The sequence below is a fragment of the Amblyomma maculatum genome, chromosome 11 (assembly GCF_055883805.1).
Source record: "Amblyomma maculatum isolate TAMU_Amacu chromosome 11, ASM5588380v1, whole genome shotgun sequence".
In the NCBI taxonomy this organism is placed as follows: Eukaryota; Metazoa; Arthropoda; class Arachnida; order Ixodida; family Ixodidae; genus Amblyomma; species Amblyomma maculatum.
The window spans coordinates 25502945-25524889 of NC_139354.1; the positions used below are offsets into that span (position 1 = coordinate 25502945).

General features: G+C 48.8%; 1 protein-coding gene across 2 annotated transcripts in view; it reads left to right on the top strand.

The window, feature by feature from the left end:
- The window catches only part of LOC146173190 (uncharacterized), an 89673-nt gene that overhangs the window by 17511 nt on the left and 50217 nt on the right, over positions 1-21945 (top strand). The window contains exons 2-3 of one of the 2 annotated variants that reach the window (XM_084584636.1): positions 3592-3645; positions 9362-9543. In XM_084584636.1, coding sequence (XP_084440762.1) covers positions 3592-3645; positions 9362-9543 — 236 coding nt within the window. The remainder of the gene's footprint in view (positions 1-3591; positions 3646-9361; positions 9544-21945) is intronic. The other variant, XM_084584637.1, reaches the window with a different exon arrangement.

Below are 21945 nucleotides of genomic sequence, written 5' to 3' on the forward strand. Positions count from 1 at the left end.
TGGTGTCAAATATGAACAAAGAACAGCGCTGTTGAACGCTTTGTCAGCGTTACTATACTTTATAGTGACATTGACCAAGATGATTTCAAATTTCGCGTCGAAAGTATGCAAAATCTCATTTCAAAATTTGTACCCCTTCTTTCTCTCTCTGATTTTTCAACGCATGATAATATAATAATTTACTGCAGAGATCTGGAGAAGTGCAGGCCTACGGCTTTGCTTCATTGGGGTATACAGCAGTGTAAATTTGTTGCGTTGGCTATAGTGGCGCATGAGCAACTGATGCTATTATGCACTTGAGAACCGGCCATACTGACCTGCCTTGTGCTCCTGTCCTTCACCAGCCTCATCGCGACGTGTAGGTAAAATACGCTCCACTCTCGGACAGAATCTTTCAGGGTGGAATGCTCCGGATGCAAGTCTTAAGGCTCATTGAAGTAAAGACCTTCGGGAGTTGTATAGCGAATCAAAAGTGAAAGAAAATTGTCCGAGATTCCACGGTGAATAGAATGAAGGAAAACTGCACCGGAGACAATAAAAGAATCAAGAGTGATACGCGCTCCTCCCACATTACATCTGACAGCACCGCGCTACACTTCTCCGAGCATAGTTTGCTTCTTGTTTGTTGTGCGTCACCGAAGGTGAAGAAGCCTCGAACGAAGGCACAGGAAAGGAGGCGCGTGGAAACATCTAAAAAAGAACTAACGAAGTACAAAACAAAGACAAGGCAGGTGCCTCAGGAAAGAAACCGAAAGCTGGTTCTCTGTGGGGAACAATGGTCACGAGCTTTTTGTTTTTCTTAGTACACCTGGCAAGAGGAAGCTCCGAGAAGGGAGGGAGGACGTTTGGAGGGGTCACCGGAGGGGTGAGGTTGAGGTGGGTGGGGGTTTTCTGGGCGCCACAACGTGACGAGCGCGCGTTGTTTCTGTTCGGCATCACTGCTCGGAGTGTGCCTGCCGCAACCACCTCGTCGTCATCGGAAGAGGCAGCACGGGAGGTGCGGCGGCGGTGGCGGCATGGAAGAACGTCTGGGCGGCTTGCCCTTCTGGCAGCGTTGCACCTTTGGGAGATCCGAGCAGCGCCAGCGCGGAAAGCTCCCCCTTTTTCTCTCTCTCTGGTGAAGGTCTTCTCCTTCTCTCATATACTTCTCAGACCGTTCCGGTGCCGAGGCGTGGTTGAGGCGTCGACGCGTGATGATGTGCCCAGGCCGTCTCATGGTGGAATCCCTTTGGAATCTCGTCTTAGTTTCGTCTTGAACCTTGCGCGGATTCTTTGGTTGGTTTTTTTATACACCGTGTTACTCGCTCTGTGTTTTAGCTAGCGTATCCCCTGGCTGCCTGCTAGGTCGCATTGCTTGCTGGTTTGGTGGGGGCTTTAGATTGTCGATGGGCGCCTGTGTTACCAGTTCAACAAAGGAAGAACCCCAATGGCATAGCAGTGGGAGAGGTTGTGAATTTGTTTCCAGAAAAATTCACGGGTGCTTGTTTAGTTCTGACGGTCGCCGCTTGTTTTGCCTGGAAGGTGTAGCTAAGAAGGCAGACCTTGGCATATTTAAAATCATGTTGACATGGACGTTAACCCATCACCTTCGAACTTCTTTCCATTGCCAGGTTGTCGTGTGGCAGCGCTACCCAATACCGTATCATCGTTACACAATGCTTCCTGTTATGTCATTATTTTAGTATCACCGTTAGACAATGCTTTTTGCTATATCATTATCTTAGTATACTTCTACCGAATTTACTCTACAGGCTCTCGGTAACTGTAACAACCGTGCACTTTATGGCGATGAATGTCGATTCTTTCGGCTTCCATTGTTTTGTCTAAGTTTCCGGGGCTGCGCAGATGCACGCATTTATGGCACTTACATCGTGGAATAGTAGCATTTGGGCACGGCATTTGCTCAACGATCAATCACAAGAGCCCGCCGCGGTGCCTCAGTTGTGGCGCTCTACTGTTGATCCCGATGACGCAGGTCCGATCCTGATCCTGGCTGCCGCGCTTCGGTGGGGGCGAAACGCATGCGTGGCGCCTGTGAACTGTACGATGTCAATGTACTTAAAGAACCCCAGGTCGTCGAAATTTCCGGAGCCCTCCACTATACGACATTCCTTACAGGCATTTACACTGTCGGACGGTGGAACCGTGTAAGTCAAACTTTGCAACGCCTTGAAAGCGCTCGCAAAAACGTTTTCAAGACGTTGCAAGGTGCGGCAGATGTGGCGCTCTCCGCTAACGCGCGCGAGGCTCTCGACTTCGCGGCCTTCTCAGCAAACTTGCTTTCGGCGGCGACGGCGATGTTGCGTCCGCGCAGCCGGACAGGGCGAGCGAAGGGTGAGTGTGGGTCTTTCCGTCAGCTCCGTCAAGCCAAGTGAAGGGCGCGTCGCGCCCCACTCGCCCCGGGGCATACAAAAGAGAGGGTGAGCGAGAGACAGTCCTCGGAGGAGCCACGCAACATCGAGTACACGCAACAACCTAGACGGAACGCTACGCTGAGCCCCATGGCTGCACCCACGCGAATCACTCGCTGCTCCAGACACCGCGGCTCACGCGACACTCTTGGAAAGAGTCGAAGTCGCCTCTCGTGCAGGGAGTGGGTAAGGCATGACAGCGCTGAAGGAGATGGAGCGGGGGAGGGTACAGTGGGCGACTTGACGCCAGGTGTCTAGCCGCGCTTGTTTTACGGTCTTTGTTACAAATGCCGCCCGGTTTCTTCGTGCGGATATGTGCACTTTCCCGAACGTGCGTGCGAACAAGGTATGCGTGTTCAGATTGTATTAATGTATGCAGGATGTCTCTTGCAAACATACGGATCACACTGTCGAAGTGACTGTCCGGCGGCGGCGACGCTTTTGGCTCGCGATCCTCCGGGGTCTCCCTTCCCTATACACATACACACTCATCAATCTACACCTGGGCGGTGTGCAAAGAGGGCTCGTTACGTGATTGAGTGGCGGAGACGATATACCTGGGCGCGCTTCTCCCACTTCGTCGGCCTTCGCCAGTCTTGCGCTGTAGACTACGCGTGTTCTTTTTTCTTCATTTAATTTCTCTAAATGTTTTGCCGAGCGAGCGCTTAACGACAAGGGCGGACGTCCTCGAACGATTATGTAAGTGTCGCGAGAGTGAAACACTCATAAACAGGCGGGAAGCGGTAGAGACCTTTGTTTGTGCGCGAAGTGTGGGCGCCGACGAACTTGCAGACTGGCGAGACTGGCGACACGATTGTCTGGCGAGCCGGACATCGGTACTATTGGGTTGTGTCAACGACACCCTCGTCTTGTGTTTTGTCTGAGCGATAGCTCTACAGAAAGTTACTGTCTGTATGTGCTGCGCTGTCGAATACGCTGCTGCGAACATTTTGTTGCGAGCTTGTTCTGAGAAACCTTCTCTTGAGGGCGTGTTCTTTTCCAGCGACATTGACTGATGTATCCGTATGCTGTGGTTGTGCCTCGGCATTTTGCATTGTAAGCAGTCATTTTGTTATGTGATCGATATGGCATCTTGCGGCCGAATAATTTTTTTTTCTAAGTGATGTAAATTTGCACTGTATAGCCATTTTACGCAGTGTAGCCATTTTTCGTTCCGCAGAGTCTGATGTCAAGTGGTGGTCGGCTACGCAGTGGCATCTAAGGCTCCAGAAAGGTACATAAATACCCGTGCTCTACTTACAAAAACTAAACGATTAAGCTGGAGGGCTAACTCGGCGGTGCTTTTCCTTCCGTATTTGGGCGTAGCCGCTTACTGAGCCTCGTTTTAATAAGCAAAAGAAATACGACAGTTCCCGCATTCACCCTCTCGTGTTGCAGTTAAAATTGAACGCGACTGTATACTGCCTACCAAACTGGCTTTCACGCTGAGCTGTTTTCTTTTGGCTGCGTTTTTGATCGCTGTGTAGCTCTCTACTAAAAGGGTATAGGGTAGTTCAAGGATACAAGGCATAACTCTGTCAACACCGATCAGGTCAGAGACAGGCGAAGGAGTGAACAACGCAAAAAAGAAAAATTCTCCGTCACCAGAAGCCGTTCTCCCCTTTCATCAGGACATTAGTCAGCTGATACACTCGATATTGATCCATACGTGCATTACACTAGCATCTAGCAGTCACCTTCAAGCCCAGTCTCGCGGTATGCCGCTCACGGCGTCTTCGACGCCTCACGTGGCTTAGGCGCCCACGGCAACGTCGGGCAAGCATGCATCCTCGAGCGGGCGCGCCGTCGCGGAACTTCGTGCCGGTGAAGAAAGGCTGGGCAGCCCGTCCGTCCATCCGTCGGATATAGCGACAAGGACGGTCCGGCGCGTAGTACGCCCGCGGGGAACCGCCGCTCCGAGCGACGGGAGAGGGCCTTCAAGGTGGCGGGCCTCTCTTGGCTGGCAACGTACGCTAGCTCGCCTGCCTTGCCTTGCTCCAAGCTTGCGCGGTGTGCCTGGTCGGCTTCTCCTGTTTCGAAGCTTCTCTTTTTGCTTCTGTGTTAACTTTCATTGTCCTTCTGTTGCGTTTGCGGCGCACACGGCTTGCCTTGTCGCTTCTTTTTTGACGCGGACGTCACCATTGTCTTAGGCACTGCGCGAAGCTTGTCTGCTGGCGCGATACGCGGGTCTTGACGTCGCTGTGAGGAGGAATAGTGTTGTCGAGGAAAACGCACGTGTCTTGAACTCGATGAAAAAGAAGAGAAATACTATGAGTGTGAAGCAGTGTCGGTCAAACGAATGCTACAAAAATATTAACAGAGAATGAACTTTTAAAACACATATGAAAAGTCTCTGGAGGAACCCCTGTCAAGAGAGTTGAGACGTGTGACAGCGCATTGCATGCCGGTTGCGAAAGTAGCGAATGGAGTGAATGACTCTTCGACGGCCGACGAGCATGATGTAGTTAGAGGCGCGTGTTGCATACGGGGCAAATGAAAGAAAGAACGTAGAAGTGCAGTAGCCTTTATTATATTTGAAGTCATGTCGATGGCTCGAATGACATATAATGAGGATCGTTACATGGCGTATACATCGTATGTACACTTGAGTAGATTTCTGTCTAAATACTCGAATATAGGTCTGCAATAATAAACGCACAGAGGCTACTTCGGTTGCAGCGAAGCGGTGAGTGCTTGTCAAAGAAGGCCTATGACCAATGGCATCAGGCTCTATGACAGTGTTTAATTCGTGGTTGAGCTTGAGTTGGAGGGGAGACGAGCGATAAACTGGGATGTCATTGAAATCGGCCAACGTCGTTTGTTGTTAGGACCTTTTAAAAAAAGCGTTTGGTGCTTAATTTCCTGCTGGTCCACCAACGTTCCGATGCCTAGCATTTGTTTGAGAAAACAGCTCGCATTTGGGCCGCTCCGATTCTCCCAGAATAGCATCAGTGCAACAGGAAAGCTTGTTCGTACCTGTCTGTTACCTGTCTGAGATTTCAGAGCTAATTTAATTTTAATTCGCTATCGGCTCAGGTACGGCTCGCCTTCGCTTGACTTATTCGAATCTCTGACTTTATACCTCAGATGAACCTTGTCTTCCATAGATGGGCGCAAGAGAGCATCTGCTTTTCCCAAAGCTTTCCATCAGTTTACTCTCCTCTGTTATCTATAGAGGCAGCTCATATTATGTAATCTCTTTGTAGTCGTCATTATTATAGTGGTTCTCGTTATCAGGAAACTATCATCGGTCGTACATATAGTGAGTGTATATGTATAGGACCAGGATTTATACTGCCGATGATACTCAGTGAAACAGAGCAAAAGAACAGCGATACATTATAACGACCTACTCGTAGTTAATAGTTGTTCACGTAAGAATTGGTAGCTGACACATCACTTGCAAATGAGTTTCTTTTTCACGCCCCTGTCTCCATGGTACGTCTCCGCGCCGCGGCGTGCGTGTGGGATTGCCCGCGACGGCTTCTGTCCGGCTCTTTGCTGCTGCTGTCGGTCCAGCGGCGGCCGAGAAGGGAAGGAGTCCTTGAACGTATTTCCTGTTTCCACGTAGGTCTCCCTGGGTGCGCGCGGCTCATAGCTGCTGCACATGCGCTCGTGCTGGGGCCTCCACTGACGAATACGGGCATACGTAGCATTTCTGTTATCTTTATTTAATTTCCTTTTATTTCCTGTATTTATTCAACTCTTCGTTCATTATTTTATTTTCTTGTTTCGTCACCGCTCTATCGTTAAATTTCTCATGTTCTGCTTGTTTCATTACGGGCATTTTTGTGTGCCTTTATATATCTACCTTCTTTCGACCTCTTTCTTTGATCGCAGCTACCATATATTTTATTAATTCTTCACTTGTTCTCTTCATTGCTGCTTCTTTCATTCTCTTGTATATATATATATATCTCGTCATGGCTTTTTCAATACTTAATTCATTCATTTTTTCTGAATCTTTGTTCTCTTTTCTACTTCCTCCTATCTATTGTGCCCTGTCTTGGTACTTTCTCTTTTTCCGCTGCCATTTTTATTCTCACTGTGGGCATTTCTCCACTTGGCTCGCTCATGGCGTTATGACTGCGTCTGTTTTGCGTCACTTCTTTTCGCCTCCTTCGTTAGTTTCCGGCATGGCCTCTCGTCCGGCGGGGTCTGGCCGGCTGCGTGTTCGTGTGCGCGGTCATGCGTGTCGCGGCTTGCGAGCCGAGAGGCGCCGCGAAGAAGCCCGCCGGCAAGGAAGAAAAGACGTGGCCTGAGAAAACAGGGCCAGTTGCATGTGCAAACGATTGCGAAATCCGAAGGAAATTTGAACCCACATTAGGCGTCTGTTTGCCCGCGCAGGCGTCCTCCTATTAGATATAGATATACGCACATGATTCGCTTAATTGGACATTGTTATTTATTTCGATGAATATTAATTACGTCATGAATAAATAAATTAGTTTTCAGGGAAGGCCTCGAAACTGCCTGCCTTCATTCAGCGGTAAAAGCGATTTGTGGGAATCAGGCAGGTTACATATGGAGCAAAAAAGTAGTAACGAAGCTTTGATGAGCACTGCTCACCATTGTCGATGGCTAGAAATTCGCACGCAGTCAGAGTATTTCTAGATCATATATGGAGACAGTTTTGTGTGCGTATGAAGGGGGGGGGGGGGGGGGCAAGGAATGCCATGAACTTATCGCGAGGTTTGGCTGCTATGAGGCGGCGATAATTGCGTTCACGGAAGCGATAATTATGTTTACAGATGCGCCCCATGAAATGTCTGTCAAATAAGTTTTAGTTGTGACCCCGTTCCATGAATGATTTGTGTTTATTTATATACGCCACCGTCGTATATGTAAGGCTTAATGCGACTGTCGCCTTCATATAGTGAGACATTTTCTTTACGCATAATCTTGATGCCGCCCTCCAGGACACCAGCCTATACCTGTGTATGTTTCGAAATGAAGCGTTGAGCCTTTAGGCTGCAATGCGTTTGAATGATTGTCCAGCAAAGATGTAAGCAGCCCTCGCATATTACGAATTTCCTAACACTACGAAGTATACAAGCTTTGATCCTTGGACCCTACTACATATGCTTCCACATTCGCTATTTACGACTTCCACGCACCTTCATTCCGATTCGTCATCTTTGCTTTTCTGTCCTCTTTCCCTATTGTGGTCTTTTCAGCCGGTAATTTGGCGATTTCACTTCTCCCGAACACTAAGCCCTGTATTATACAGCAGTACCGCCTAATACGAGCCATTTAAAGACAAGGTAGTTATTTATACCAATCTGACCCGTAAGTGCGTTTGGGTAAATGTACGTGCCCATTTTCTGCACCGCAAAGATATATTCTATTCGTGATGAAAGTTTAATGAGCAGGCACACAGTCCCGCACGTCATATTTGTTAATACTGACCAATCTTTAAGCCATTATCATAGAACAGTAAACTGTTCCTCGGGCTTGTACTTGAGCACAGCCTTGAGCCTGGCACCCATATAGTGCAATTTTTAGGCTTCCTAGCCGTAAGCGTTGGGGGCTCCCTTATTGTGACGAAACGTATAGTTCGTCCCAGTTATCACTGGGCCTGCCCACCTCGTGCTGGGACGTCTACGTGCATACACTCTCGGTCCTTGCACCTGTCTCCGCGTTGCCGTCTGTCTCCGTTTACCTGCACCTGACTGAAAATTAGTGTGCAGAGCTCAGAAGGCTAACCAACAGTACCGTAATTCACGGTACACAGTAGGCACCCGGTGCAAACTCTGCAAAACTGAATTTCCACTGAAATTTCTCTTCGTTATAATACCACATGGCCTTTATTCTTGGCCGCGATCCGATAATCGCATTGGGCATTTTATGCTGTATTTGCCGACATTCAAAACAGTGCGAAATGCTGTACAGTTTCCTTCTATAGAGTTATCCCGCAAAGCCCCAAATTTTTCCTTTAACCCGCGTGCTGCATACCGGAATTTGAAGTGATAACTTTCCTGACGCATTATTTATTGATACTCGATGGACGTTAGCTGATTATGTAAAATAAGCGTCACTTGTACGCTTACCGATAAATGTAATACAGACCTTTGCGTTTTCACTATGCAACACGAGAGGGGAGCTGAAGCGTGGAACTGTGGTCTCTATTATTTTGCCCGCTACTGTGTTTTGTTCTGGGATCACTTTGGTAGTTTATTTGTCTCGGTGGTTTTACCAAGTTGCGATCTCCTGTAGAGAATGTCGACGCGTATACAGGTGTGCATATTCCTTCGGTGAGCACGGAGCTTTAGAGGGTTGTGGGTGCTTTGTGTTTTTTGGGCCAGCTTCGGTATCTGCAACGCTTTGCATCATCTAATCAAATGTAAATCAAGCATAGTTCATTCTTTTTTCCCACATACTTACCACTTCTTTGGGACTAGTTGTACCGAATGGGTGCTTACAAGCACACAAATTGTTATTTAAATTTGTTATAGGTTTATTATAAGTGTGTATAGTTATATATCTCGGCGCCAAGCTATTCTCAATGAAGCGATAAAAGGGGTCAATAAATAGATATACACGTAGTCCTGAAATATCTGTGCTGAGGCTATATTCGAAACTCAGTCCCATTAATCATTGTGTTGCATGCTTTCTTCACGGAAATTTGGTAGATCCCAGCAGGTTCAGTGTGCTCAGACGTCATTTCGAGAGTGCCATGATTTGACACCGACCCAGGTCGATGTGTCCGTCTCTCCGTGTTACGTCGAATGATAATGCTCCCGAGACGATGTAATACGGAACACCCGACCTGTTATATTTTCTACAGGAGCTATTTCACTTAAACTTAAGCAGCTAGATTTGTACTCAGCAACTATAGGGTCGCAATTAGTGTTTTTATACAGTTAGAGTAACTATAGTCCAACTACGTAGTGGGCGTATATATGCACACATAACTTAGGCCTTGTGCGTGTACTGCCTGTTTGTCGCAGACAAGTCCCAGCTGGAGGACACCCTGCGGGTGAACGGCAAGGGCAAGAAGATGCGAAAGCCCCGCACCATCTACTCTAGCCTCCAGCTGCAGCAGCTCAACAGGAGGTTCCAGCGGACGCAGTACCTCGCACTGCCAGAGCGCGCCGAGCTCGCCGCCTCTCTCGGACTCACCCAGACGCAGGTCAGCCGTCTGCTCTCATTCTACTCTCCTTTTACTCCCAACTTACTCCACCGTGTGCAGGTCAGCCGTACACTGCTTTTTATTCCCCTTTTGCACCCAATTTACTTCATTTGCCTCCCTATTTACAGCCGGTCCGACACACTCGCGTGATACGTTTGTTATGAGAACGTCCTTGACCAAACGCTAAACGCTACTTGCGTTCACCTGACGTAACACTGCACATTCAGCTGCGATCTGACTGCGCTAGTTTGTGATTGTAGGTCACAAAGCAAGCGACATGGATAGTGACAATATGTTGAAGGCTGTTCCAGTTTCTAATATAAGGAGAGGCGTTCACGAGGTGACAATTGCTAACAAGTATTTCCGTTTAGGTTATTCATAAAATCGGTTTCCAGTAACTATATTAGGACGGGAGGGTCGACAAGTGCCTGTTGTACGGCGGTGAAAAAACACTCCTTCGGTCACACGGATGAACAAAGCCAAAGCACGTGAAGCCGATTTCTATGCTCACGCACCGAAGATGCATCGACCAAAACTGAAAATCAAAACATTGAAGTATATTTTCCTCCGTGTGTGTCATCATTTAGTCCCAATAGTTGTGAATGGTACGGTTCCGCTCGTGAAAAGAGAAACCGCGGCCCTATGCACTTCATAAGTTCAGTGGGAACGGAAGCCGCGAAAATCCATCCGATGCGCTCGGCGTCCGGGTTGGCTCTTTGAAATATACATCCATGCAGACGACGGAGAAAGAGAAACGGCTCAGAAGTCAGGAGAAGGGTTTCGACTGGACATAAACCAGTGCACATGGCTGCTGGAGAGAAGGATACCCCTTTGAACTCGCACCGTCCACGTACAAGTACCAGCGCCCCACAAAATGTGGGTTTAGCGGAGGGACCCCCTCCTGGGCGCGCGCCCGCGGGTCGTCATCGTCTGCAACGGTCACGGAACAGACGACGATGATGATGGTAGTAGTGATGACGATGACGGTGATGATACTTCGCGACCCCACGCACGCGCACTCTCTCCTCGCATTAGCCGAAAAACGAGTGAAAAAAGGAGAAATAGAAGCACGCCGGGTAGGTGTGCGGGGACTGTAGGGGAGAAGGGGGAGGGGCAGAGCTCTTCTTCAGGAACAGGCTGCCGCACTTCGCGTTGAAAGCGAAATGGCTTCGTTGCGCCCGCTTTGTCTCGGATCGCGCCGCGGTCTTTTTCGGCGCGTTTTGCGATTGTTATGGGAAGCGCATAGAAAAACCCCCTTGTGTCGGCCTTGCAGCAAGAACGCCGGGCAAAAAGGTATACTGTTTGGCGGGCTGTTGCCAGAAGAGCTGGTAGGAGGGGTTGGACAGGTATATAGTAGGAGCTAGCCGTGGCGGCGGCATCTTCGGTGAGTATTTTTTTTTTCCAAGACTGAGTAATGACTCTTGTTTCTGGGTAGAGCGCAGCCTTTAGTCGTCCGACTTCTTTCTTCGGCGGCACGTCCGTCGACAGCGCCCTGCCTCCTCACCGATGACGCCTACGGCGGGGTGCGTACAACCGGAGCGGAAAGGACTTCCTAATGTAGGACCGCCGCGTGTGGTGCCGCTCCTGTTGCTTACGACTGGCTCCGTTCTTGAATGCTTTGCTTTTCGCAAGCCGGTGGAGTGGTAGTGTTCTTCTTGTTTTCTATAGTTTTTATTTGTTGTACCTTCTGCGTTGCGCGAACGATGCGCGGAACTGTGGCACTCCTTAAAGCCGCGATGTTTGATGACGATAACACGGCTATTGCGAACAGAAGCGATAAAACAGATTTCCTCCTTGTGTGTGTGTGTGTGTGTGTGTGTGTGTGTGTGTGTGTGTGTGTGTGTGTGTGTGTGTGTGTGTGTGTGTGTGTGTGTGTGTGTGTGTGTGTGTGTGTGTGTGTGTGTGTGTGTGTGTGTGTGTGTGTGTCACTTTTTTAAATATAAGCGCGGGAAAGGGTGAGGGGTGCATAAGGAGTATGAGATTCCCTTCTTTTGTGTGTGTCCATTTTTTAAGTATATTCGTAGGGAAGGGGGAAAGGGGTGCATAAGGGGTATAGGTTTTTGGGGGTGTACATATAGAAGGTATATATATAATAGCTGGTATAAGTATAAGAATGAGAGAGCGTATATGCTAAGGGGGTATAGGCAGGGATCCGGTACTATTATTGTCTTTTGTCCAGGACCCTCAGTTTTTTTTTTTTTATGTAAAGACAAAACTGACAAGTTTTAGTATATACAAGCTCAAAATCAAATGCACGGAAGCCTGTCTGTAGGACTGATTGTTTGATGGTTGAGGTACCTTGTTGGATGCATCCACCGTTCCGAGCAAAGAGTGGCTATATCATAGCGTTATCTTGATCGCAGCAAAGTGATCATGGCAGGCCCACGTTTTTGCACCTTAACGATGCGGGTGTCTGCTTCTTTAGAAGCAATTTTGTCGTCTTCTGGTTCTTCTTTCTTCCCATTCTTTGCGTTTGTCACGCCATCTGTGCGGCGGAACTATAGCCGTAAAAGCGTCGCTTCTTGGAGTCGCTTGACACGACAAGGGGTAGCTTACTCAGTTCAGGCTGTATACCCTTCAGACTCTTTAGGTTATGCCATTCGTTCCCGTCTCCCGAAACCCATGATATCAATTTAAATTGGTGCATATTTGCTCTCTGCAGCTTTTATTCCCGCCTGTCGTTGCGCATGGTCCGGCAAAGGGCGCCATGTATACATTCGGACACAGAGTTTTTCTTCCTATTGATGATAATTTTACGGTGCACACGCTGTGAAGCGGGAGCTTCATTGCGTTGGCTGAGTAGCTGGGGCGATAGACTGCTGAACCCAAGGATGCGGGATCGAATCTGTGCTGCGGCGGCCGCCGCCTTTAGATGGAGGCCAAAGGCAAGGCGCCCGTGTGCTGTGCGATACCAGCGCATTTTAAAGATCCCTAAGTATTTGAAATTTTAGGATCCCTTCACTACGGCATCTCTCGTATCCTGAATCCCTAAACAATCGAAACCTTGACGCAGGAGTCCAACGGCATTATCCGGATCAAACGTCTTCGCCACAAGAACTGTTGACATCCAAAATCTTCAGTTCAATTAATCTTCAGTTGTCATGGAAACGTCTAAATAGATGACTATGCTTCCTACAGGTAGTGTTCGCGCAGACATTTTTCAGTAACAGGAATTCAAACACGGTCGCAAGACATCGGTTCGCGGCGGAAGACAGCGATCCGTGCGCATGCTCTGTACCTCTCAGGCCTCGATCCTTGGTTCGAACAACTAGCCACCGGCGTATATGTATCTCGTACCGACATCTCGGAACCCGATGCCTTCTTCGGTCACACAGCGTCGGTGCTCTTTTCGACTCCGCGCAGCCCCGTCACGTGAAAACGGCAAACCCCTCTTCATCTAGGCTTCCTTTCTCGCCCATCGGCAGACTGCGCTTCGATCGGTGCGACGGCTCCCTTGACGTCCACGCTCGCAGTTCTTGCGTATCCGCCTCCAGACTTGTCCGCGCGCACACAAGCCCGCACAGCGGCGGCGCGTCAAGAGTGACGAATAAAGAAATGAACAAGTGAGCGGAACGATAAGAAAGAAACAAAAGGATCGAGCGAGAGTACCATGCGGGGCTCGGCTGATCCTGGAGCGCTTCCAAACACGCCCCTGACGTCGCCGGCCGAGACAGGAGAATTCACGGACGCGTGCGCGCGCTCCGCCGCCGCCTCCTCGGCATGGCGGCGGCGGATCACGCTTCGGCTGTGGCGGCGGCCCGCGCCAGCCAAACCGCCCAGGGCCAGCGGAATGCTCGCGAAGGCTGCGCCAGGCAGGCCGGCCTGATGTGTGTTGTACCCACGGGCATCCGCATGCTTATATATACGCGGCCAGTTCAGCTATAGGGTTGCCAGATGATCGCACGCAGAACTGGCACGGCTGTGAGGGCCACGAGGGCATGTGCTGTCGAAGTTCGGGGCGCCTTTGGCGCACTTGACTTCCGTTCGACGAGCTTGCATAGCACGGAGTAAGGGTCCGTCGTTCCCACAGCCCTCATGTATAGAACATCGGGGATCTGGTGGCTTGGCGTATGAACATCGGGGATCTGGTGGCTTGGCGTCTTGAGCGGTGGCACAGTACACGATGGACTATAGCCTGCGTCTACAACGGCTTGCATCTGGGAGAGGCCGAAGCCATAAAGTGCATGAATATGGTGGAATACAGAACTCCAACTATAATCGTGTACTGAAACTGGCCCCCACGGTTATCAATCGTATAAACAGAAGTCGTACCGCGCGATGCCGGCGTTCTAAAGATTGAATACACACGAAAAAATTAATGAAGAGCCAGACTTGTGACGAATTTGCAATTGAGGATCTTTCCTCTCGGCTTCCTCGCTTTTCTATCGAGTGATAGGCCGACGCGCTGGGGCGTTTCTTTTTGTGCCGGGTTGACCAGCCCTTCAGCGCAGCCAATAACAATCAGTACCATCGTTCTGTTGAACGCCTGTACTCATTAACTACACCGAAACGTGCAGGACAATACCCAGATGCGCCCAATCCAAAGCATTTTGGCTGAACACTTGCAAACGTGCAATAACTTCATCTTGCATTTTACATTAAAACCATAATTTGTAGGGACTTTCACTGTACTCTCTTTGAAGCTCAAGGAAGGATACACAATGGCCCTCTGTATCCATTCTCGAAAAGAGCCCGGTGTCGACCGAGCGCTCAGAGAGGGGAAAGGATGGTGGCTGGTGGGAGGCGTCGCCGCCTTGTCCTGGACCGGAAGGGCCTCTCCGATGGTCCGATGGCCGGCGTTTCCGCCTGGCACTCTCGCCGATGACGACGTCGAACATCCGTCGCCCCAGGCACTCGCGTGAGTCCTGCTGCGGCGGGAGTCCTGCAGACGTGGCCTACATAAGAGCCACTGCCTCCTCCTGAGGCAAAACGCTTATATTCCGGCCTGCCTCCTTCGCCCCCAACCGACAGTCTCCCAAAGTTGGAGCGACGTCAAGGGCTCGCGTTCGCTGATGGACGGGTCGGTCGTATTGGGGACGCCTTTCTTACGAACTGGCGGCAAATCATGGCGGGGTTGTCGGGGAATTGAGAGGATCGCCGGCGGAGTCAAGAAGAAAAGGGAACGCGAGACAACGGTCTGGTCAGATTGCAAGCGAAAAACCCTTTGACTGCACGCCACTCCGCCCATCCAATCTCTCGCCTCCTTTCCATCACAGCCGCGTGAAATCTCAGCATTTACTTCTGGAGCGTTAGATTCGCGTGGCACACCGGGAGACATCATGCAATTATTTTATTTATATCAAGGTACCTTAGGACATCACTGAAACTATTATATAGCTGGGAGGAGGGGTGGGGGGGGGGGGGAGGCGGGAGGGTAGGATGGGGTGGTTAGGGTTATAGTTAAGGACAAAAGGTTACGGGGTACGCCAGTTCGTAGAAAAACATTTATTTCTGTGCGGTCGGGCAAATATGAAGAATGAAATGAGCTGAATCATGAGGGGACATGCACGCCCCATTCAGGCAAAAAATATCATGCGGTAGACTAGTGAGGCAACGAAGAAATAAACGTTTTTCCAGAAATTCGCGTCCCACAAAATTTTGTCCCTGACTGTACGGTGACATATTGTAAACAAGAACATTAACAGGTACACTTGAAAGGTTTGTTATAACATCATAGCAAAATTTAAATATCCAACAATAGGAATAAAAACAAAACGAGAGATAAAAACATTACACAATATTATAATAGAAATACTATAGGCAGGCATAAATTCTGGAGGCTTATATCTACTCGAATAACAGAGAGAGCAGAGGTTGACTGCGAAGAATGAAAAAGGCACGACCTCGTGGCACTTTTTGCCACGGTTGTGAATTTGCTAGTTAAGAACAACTATGCATGTGCCAAGGAGAGCGCAACGCATAAAGCCGATCGAACAAGGGTGCTTGAAGGCGCCACCTTGTTCAATCTATTGATATATTCCTCGAGAGACTAAACAAAAACACATCAGCGGATTACATCCAATGTAGGGATAAGTACAGTTAGTATGAGTGGATAAGTTTGTGTATAGTAAAGGCGTTGCTGTGTATATTGATGCCCTGCGTGTTGCGTGTCTCGACGTCCAACCGGCGTAACGAAAACACGCTCAAAACTATATAAGGCGCTGAGAACAGAGGCGGCCTCGTGTTGTCGTCGGCGAATGTGTTCATCAGATTAGCGCGAGCCGCTTGTACACATGTCCACACACAGAGGCCTCCTCCTCATACGAGATTATAGCAGGCGCCTTATACATGCACCACTCGGCTAAGAGGTTCGGCAGCCGCGAACTCGCCCACTTCATCAGCGCGTGAGCCATTAATCTCGCCCGGCCCGCTTTGCCTTCCATGTATCGTCATCGTCGGTTTCATCGCCGGCGTGTCTTGATCTTGTTTGGCCTCGGGCGTCTTCCTGTGGTTGCGAATACCTCGAAACTCGCCGGAGGATTTTGTTCCGTCCCACTTCGAAGGATATGTAATGCCATTAAAAAATAACACTGCCGGTTGGCTGTGACGCACGCAAGAAAATAGCGAACGTCTGGAAAGGGAAAAAGATTCAGGTAGACACGTCAAGTGTTGGGTCAAAAGGTGCATATAGGCACTAAATTCAGCTGCTGCACTATATAAACTATGCTTTATTGTGTGGAAGCGGTACCTACCGCTGTTCTACGGTCACATGGAAGACAGCACACGCACACACACACGCACACACACAACACTCACTTGCGCACGTACACTCGCCTACATACACACAACACGCACACGCGCACACATATGTGGGTAGGCATACTGTATATGTGACTGTATGCACATACAGGCTTATGAGGTCATTCAGTTTTCTGCTATGAGAGACAAATCCCGAAAACGTCCTTAAAACGTCCCTAGTAATGATACCGATATGATACCGCGTTTGGAGTGATTGCGACTGTGCTGCCCATTATGATGCATGGGTATACAGGCGCCGGTAAAGTGACTGCCAAAAGAGGCGACAGCCATTAAATGGATACCTCTATCGTAAACGCTCACTTTGTGCACAGGGGTATGCATGTGCCTTTCCATGAGTTGTGAAGGAGCCCCAAAGGAACTTTCTTTCTCAAGCTCAATCTTCTCACAATAGCATCCGTCACCAACTATTATTTTTTCGACTATATACAGTTCCTAACTATATGCCGCGTCAACGTAATTCGGACTACCAAGAAGTTACTCGACCACCCATTTCTCCCTGAAGCGGCGGAATTCCCTGTCAGCAAAGCAGATTGTTGTCATCATTCCACGAATTGGTGTGGTCGCGTTTTCTTTGAAATGAACTGTCGAAGTGAATGATATTACGCAATTGCAAACTAATTTGAAAAGAAAAATAGACATAATGTGCGTATGTGGTGGGACAGAGTTCGGTCCTTTTGAAGAGGGGAAAATATCTGCTCATGTTTTTTGCATACCTGATGTATAGGCGGTTAATTCACAGCCCCGACAACGCGCACTTCAGAAAACTCGCACTTAGCCACTTTAAATTTTCCTACGGAGCTTATCGCCGAAAGAAAATAAGAACAAAGAAAAAAAGATGTCGACATATTGCCTCTCAAACACCTTGCACTTTGCAGGAGGTCCGAGATCTAGGTGAAAGTTTGCTTCGGCTTAGCGAGCACACAATAAAAAAAAAAAAAAAAACAAAAAAAACAAGCGTACTGACACATGCGCGCGCACACAAGCACACCCTCTAAGCTCACTCACAAAGCACACACTCTAGCGTTCACGTAAAGCTCACAAGCACACTAAAGGAAGCACACATACACACCACCAGGCGACGTACAAGCCCGTTCGCCCGTTCTCTCAACAGAACGCAGTCAAGTAAAGACACACACACACACACACTTGCACAAATACCCAGACACGCAACACAATCAACGTTCCGCTACTACAGCGATCATGGCACGATCGCACCTCCCCTCCAACAGGCGCTACAGGTAAAAACAAAGTAGCGATAATTAAAGAAATTCGATATAGCAGACTCGCCGGCTCGCGCATGGGCATGTATCGAGCCCCGTCTCCTTCGGCGTCGTCCACTTCGATCTCCGCCGAGCCGTCGGCGTAGGCTCGTGCGGCGTGCTTGCACAGATCGCGGGTGCGCATACAGGTGTAGGATGCAGAAGAGGAAGGAAGTGGGGGAACCGAGAGGGCACGGTCCGGAGGCCGGTCCCAGTGGTCGGTAGGGGCTCGTGCGGCCGCGGTTAATGAATGAATGCCCCTCGGTGCCGCCTTGTTGGCGCGCGAAGAAGAATCGGGCCCGCCACCACCGTCCGCGAAACGTAATCTGATCTGCCCGCAGCATCCTCTCGCCAGGAAGGAGGTTCGACTCCCATTTTTCATCGGCACGGGCTTGGGAAGCTCTGCAACCCTCCCTTCTCTTTCTCCGTATACACCTCTTTCTTGTTCGACTGATTTTTTCTCTCGTTCCCTCGGCTCCATAGTCTAGTCCTTTCCTCGTCTGTTCTTGGTCTTTTTCTCGTTTTATTTCTTACCTGGTCTTGGATAGGCTTGGCTGCCACCTTATTCTTTTCTTCCTCCCTTTTTTTTTTTCTTTATTTCGTCGTACTTTCCTCGTGTCTGTGCCCGCCGAACGTATTTTGTTGCGTCTCATATACGTTCGCCTATCTTGCATGCCACCGTTCTTTTTTTTTTTTTTCATCATTTTGTTTAACGTTATTTATTTTTCTCCCATCTGTTTTTCTTAATCTCTGGCTTCGTCTTGTCTTGGCTTAGCTTACCTCCTCGGACGGGAAGGTCTCTAGAGAGGCCGGCCCTTGCCGCGCGGTTGTTGCTGCTGCTGCTGCTGTTTCTGTTTTGCACCCCGCTCGTCGCTTCGACCACGAATTCTCGCATGCCGGCTCGTTAGCTGTTCTCTTTGCGGCTGCTGAAGCGAACACGCACACCCCTCTTCCCTCTTCCTCTCTCTCTGACTGGCACCAGTGCACGCACTGCTGCTGTCCTCTCAAACTCGCAGATTTTTATCGGCGCGCAGTGCGGTTTTGGCCTGGAATGGGTAACAAATTGAGCCCAGGACTAAGCACTTAGAGAATCCCACAAATGGCGATGAAGTATAAAAAAACAAAATGCAACTGTCTGAAAGCAGAGAAGTGATTGCATCCATAGCGAATGGAGGCGTTAAGAAGGAAGGTGACAATCCTTTCCAACCAGCGTAGCGTCAGGAACTATGGTCGAATACAGGTCAAGAAAAAACCGGCAAACATCCCACAAAGGACCACCCTCCAGCCAGTGGCATCGCTCCAAATATGTGACGTCGTGGCATGCACGGGAAAAGAAAAAAAAAATAAGAAAAATTTTCTTCCGCGCTCATGGTCTCGCGGACTTTTTGCGGGAATTCGTTGTTTTACCTGTTGTATACTCTGATGAGCAAACGACTATCGATGAAATTGAATACAGGTGTGTATTTTTGCTAGAACTCACAAAGCATTCAGGAACTATTTGCCAGCGTGGACTCACTCGAAGAAACCACGTTCCAAGCGATACTCGTACGTGCAAAGCGGTCGGCCGTGACGTCATGGTATACCTCTATAGGTTGGAGGGGGTCCTTTGTTAGCTGGATGCCGCTTTTTTCTTGACTTGTATCTGACTATAGTACATATATAGCCATTTAGAAATAGACACCTCACCTGAACATATATAAATAGGGAAGAAAAATATTAGCTGTGGTTTAATTCCGATTAAACGAATAATGACTCGTGAAAATGTGTTTTTTAACTTTTGCTTGGCAATTTAACGTTGAGAGACTGGCAAAGATCGAGTTTGGATGTATGCATCCAGGTTCCAACCCGCTTAGCAGTTTGGTCGTGTCACCTTTATTGCACGGCATATAATTACAGGGACGTATGTCGTCTGTTCGAATCCCTTTCGCAAAATAGCCTCCAACTTGACTGCCAGATATAGCTAATAAACGTGAAGCCAAATGGTGTAACACTGCACTAAATGCTGCGCGAAGAACGGTTTCGTCATAACTTAAATACGACATAGGGGAAATGGGGCACCACATGCAGTACGAGCAAAGGCCGTCGTCTCACTCGCCGCTTCGATGACTCAACAGCTAGCACCACAGTCGCTGCGAAGCAAAAACAATTATTTTCCCTCGGCTCGTTCGATATATGAGTGTTTTCGCAATAAAAGCTTCCAAAATTTGCAATGCAGGCCAACCACTTAATATATGCATTACGCCGTTGTGACCATGACTTCGCTAAGAAGAAAAAGTACGCTTGGCATTATTGAACTGCTGCTTTAGAGAAAAGTTCTGCCACAGTTACTAATAATTAGTAATAATATAGTCGTATATCTATTCTGTAAAAGCCGAAGTTCAATAATGCCGAGCGTACTTTTCATTTTTTGTTTCTCTAGAGCATTTAAATCATTCGTCGGGAAACGGAAATCTGCATTCTGAATCCACACATAACGTTACTCGATTGCCCGCTATATGGTTATCCAGTTAGCAACAACTGGCTGGAATTTCATCGGCTGTTCATTCAAAACCAGACCCCAAGTTCTATTGGTAAATTCTATTTCATGTTTATTCTTATGTTGCGGAGCGCACAGCCAGGAGACAGGTGTCAATTGTGTATTGTACAGTATACCCCAGACAGCTCTATCGCAACTCCGATGAAGATCTCGAGGGCATGGCTTAATCCGGGTGCTTTTTTTCTTGATTGCCGTGCAGCACTTCGCCGTGCAGTACACGCATAATACATGTTCCGTCGGCGCGTGAAAATTGGCCCTAATCGCTGCAATCGCCGTTGCGTACCTAATCAAATAATCTGCCACAACGCCTCCCTCTCCCTCAGTAAATAGGCGCGCACTGCAACGCCCGTGTAACTTGCGTAGGCTTATGGCGATGTAACAACCGCAACGCCTGTACAACACCGCATCGCCACGTAATACTACAATCATGTCTTTCAACGGGTAGCGGTTCTGGCCCATTGGGCTTGTTACACGCTCTAACGAGGCAACGGTCTCATATCGCCACTTACCACCCTCCTTTCTTTCTCTCTTTCAGTTACCCCTTACCACTTATCTTATTCTCTTCGTTCTTACGCGCCTGCTGACTTTCCTATAGCGCTGATGTATAAGTGTGTGCAGTCTTTGCAAATGGCGCCGCATTGTATCTTCCTCCCAGACTGAGCCCCAAGTCGTGCTTGCCAATCGACGAAATTGCTTCACGTGTTAGGTGTTCGTTTTTTGGTTTCGTTACTTTGTTTCGACCCAACGTTCTCGCTTCACACCGCGCCGCGCTTATACATATGATGGTGCGTTATTAAGAGGCGCGCGCCGACGGCAGCCCAATTACGGGCCAATCATGGGCCAATCATGGCCCACGGAATCGCTTTGCACACCAGGAATCTCGCGGGAGCCGTGTGCACATCTGTGAGCTTGTACACGGAGTCTTGTGAAGTGCGCGCCTTCTCGACACCGCATAATCGCCGCCAGTTAACCCGCGAAGTGTTACTTTTCGACCCCTGCTTGGCTCCGCGTGATGGCGCCGTGACGTAGTAGTATGAATGTGCACGCATGGCCTCGCACTGAAAGCGAAAGTAATGGCATTTGTTCGCTATTTATTTTTTCGACTTGTAGCGTCTACTCGTTCGCAGGGTTGTTGGAAGGCGACTCTATTCCGTGTATCTATCTGTGATATGCTCTTGCCACATGGGTCAGTGGTCAAAGTTCCCAGTGCCTGCCCCCCTCTCCCCGGTTTCTTAATAAATATGCCCGGTGCCGCGCAAGGCAAAGAGATTGAAGGAAGCAAAATTTGTATGCGGTGTCGATCACGGTCCCAATACTCCCTGATTTGAATATAATTCCAGCGTATGCGGTGGGAAAATCCACTCCTTTCTTTGTTCATGCGAGCTTTCACAAACATAAGTGGTCCATCTCCTAGTGCGTAGGTTTCCCCCAATCTTCTTTCCACTCTATCGTGATTTATACGAGAGCAGCTGCAAACGCTTGCTAGAAGCCTCGTATGTGTTTTAAATTTGTTGGGCCCGTTGTAAGTGGTGCGCAAGGAATAATGTAAGCGCAACTGAAAAGAATGTACGAAACTAGATGGTCTACATGCATGGCCCACAGGCATTGCTTCGTCGTGTTTTCTAGAGTCCTCCTGAAGCTTAGGCCAGGGTATTTATTCTGACAAAGCCCAGATCCTGGGCGAAATGTTTTAGTTTGAAGTCGTTTGTCAACTTTGTGTCCGCTCTATTACTTTTATGATACCGGATCCATCCGAGCTTCACCCTCTGCTCATATGTATATATAACATATATAAGGAAATGAGGGCTCGCTGTCATATATATCTCGAAGTAACAGCATAAATATGCG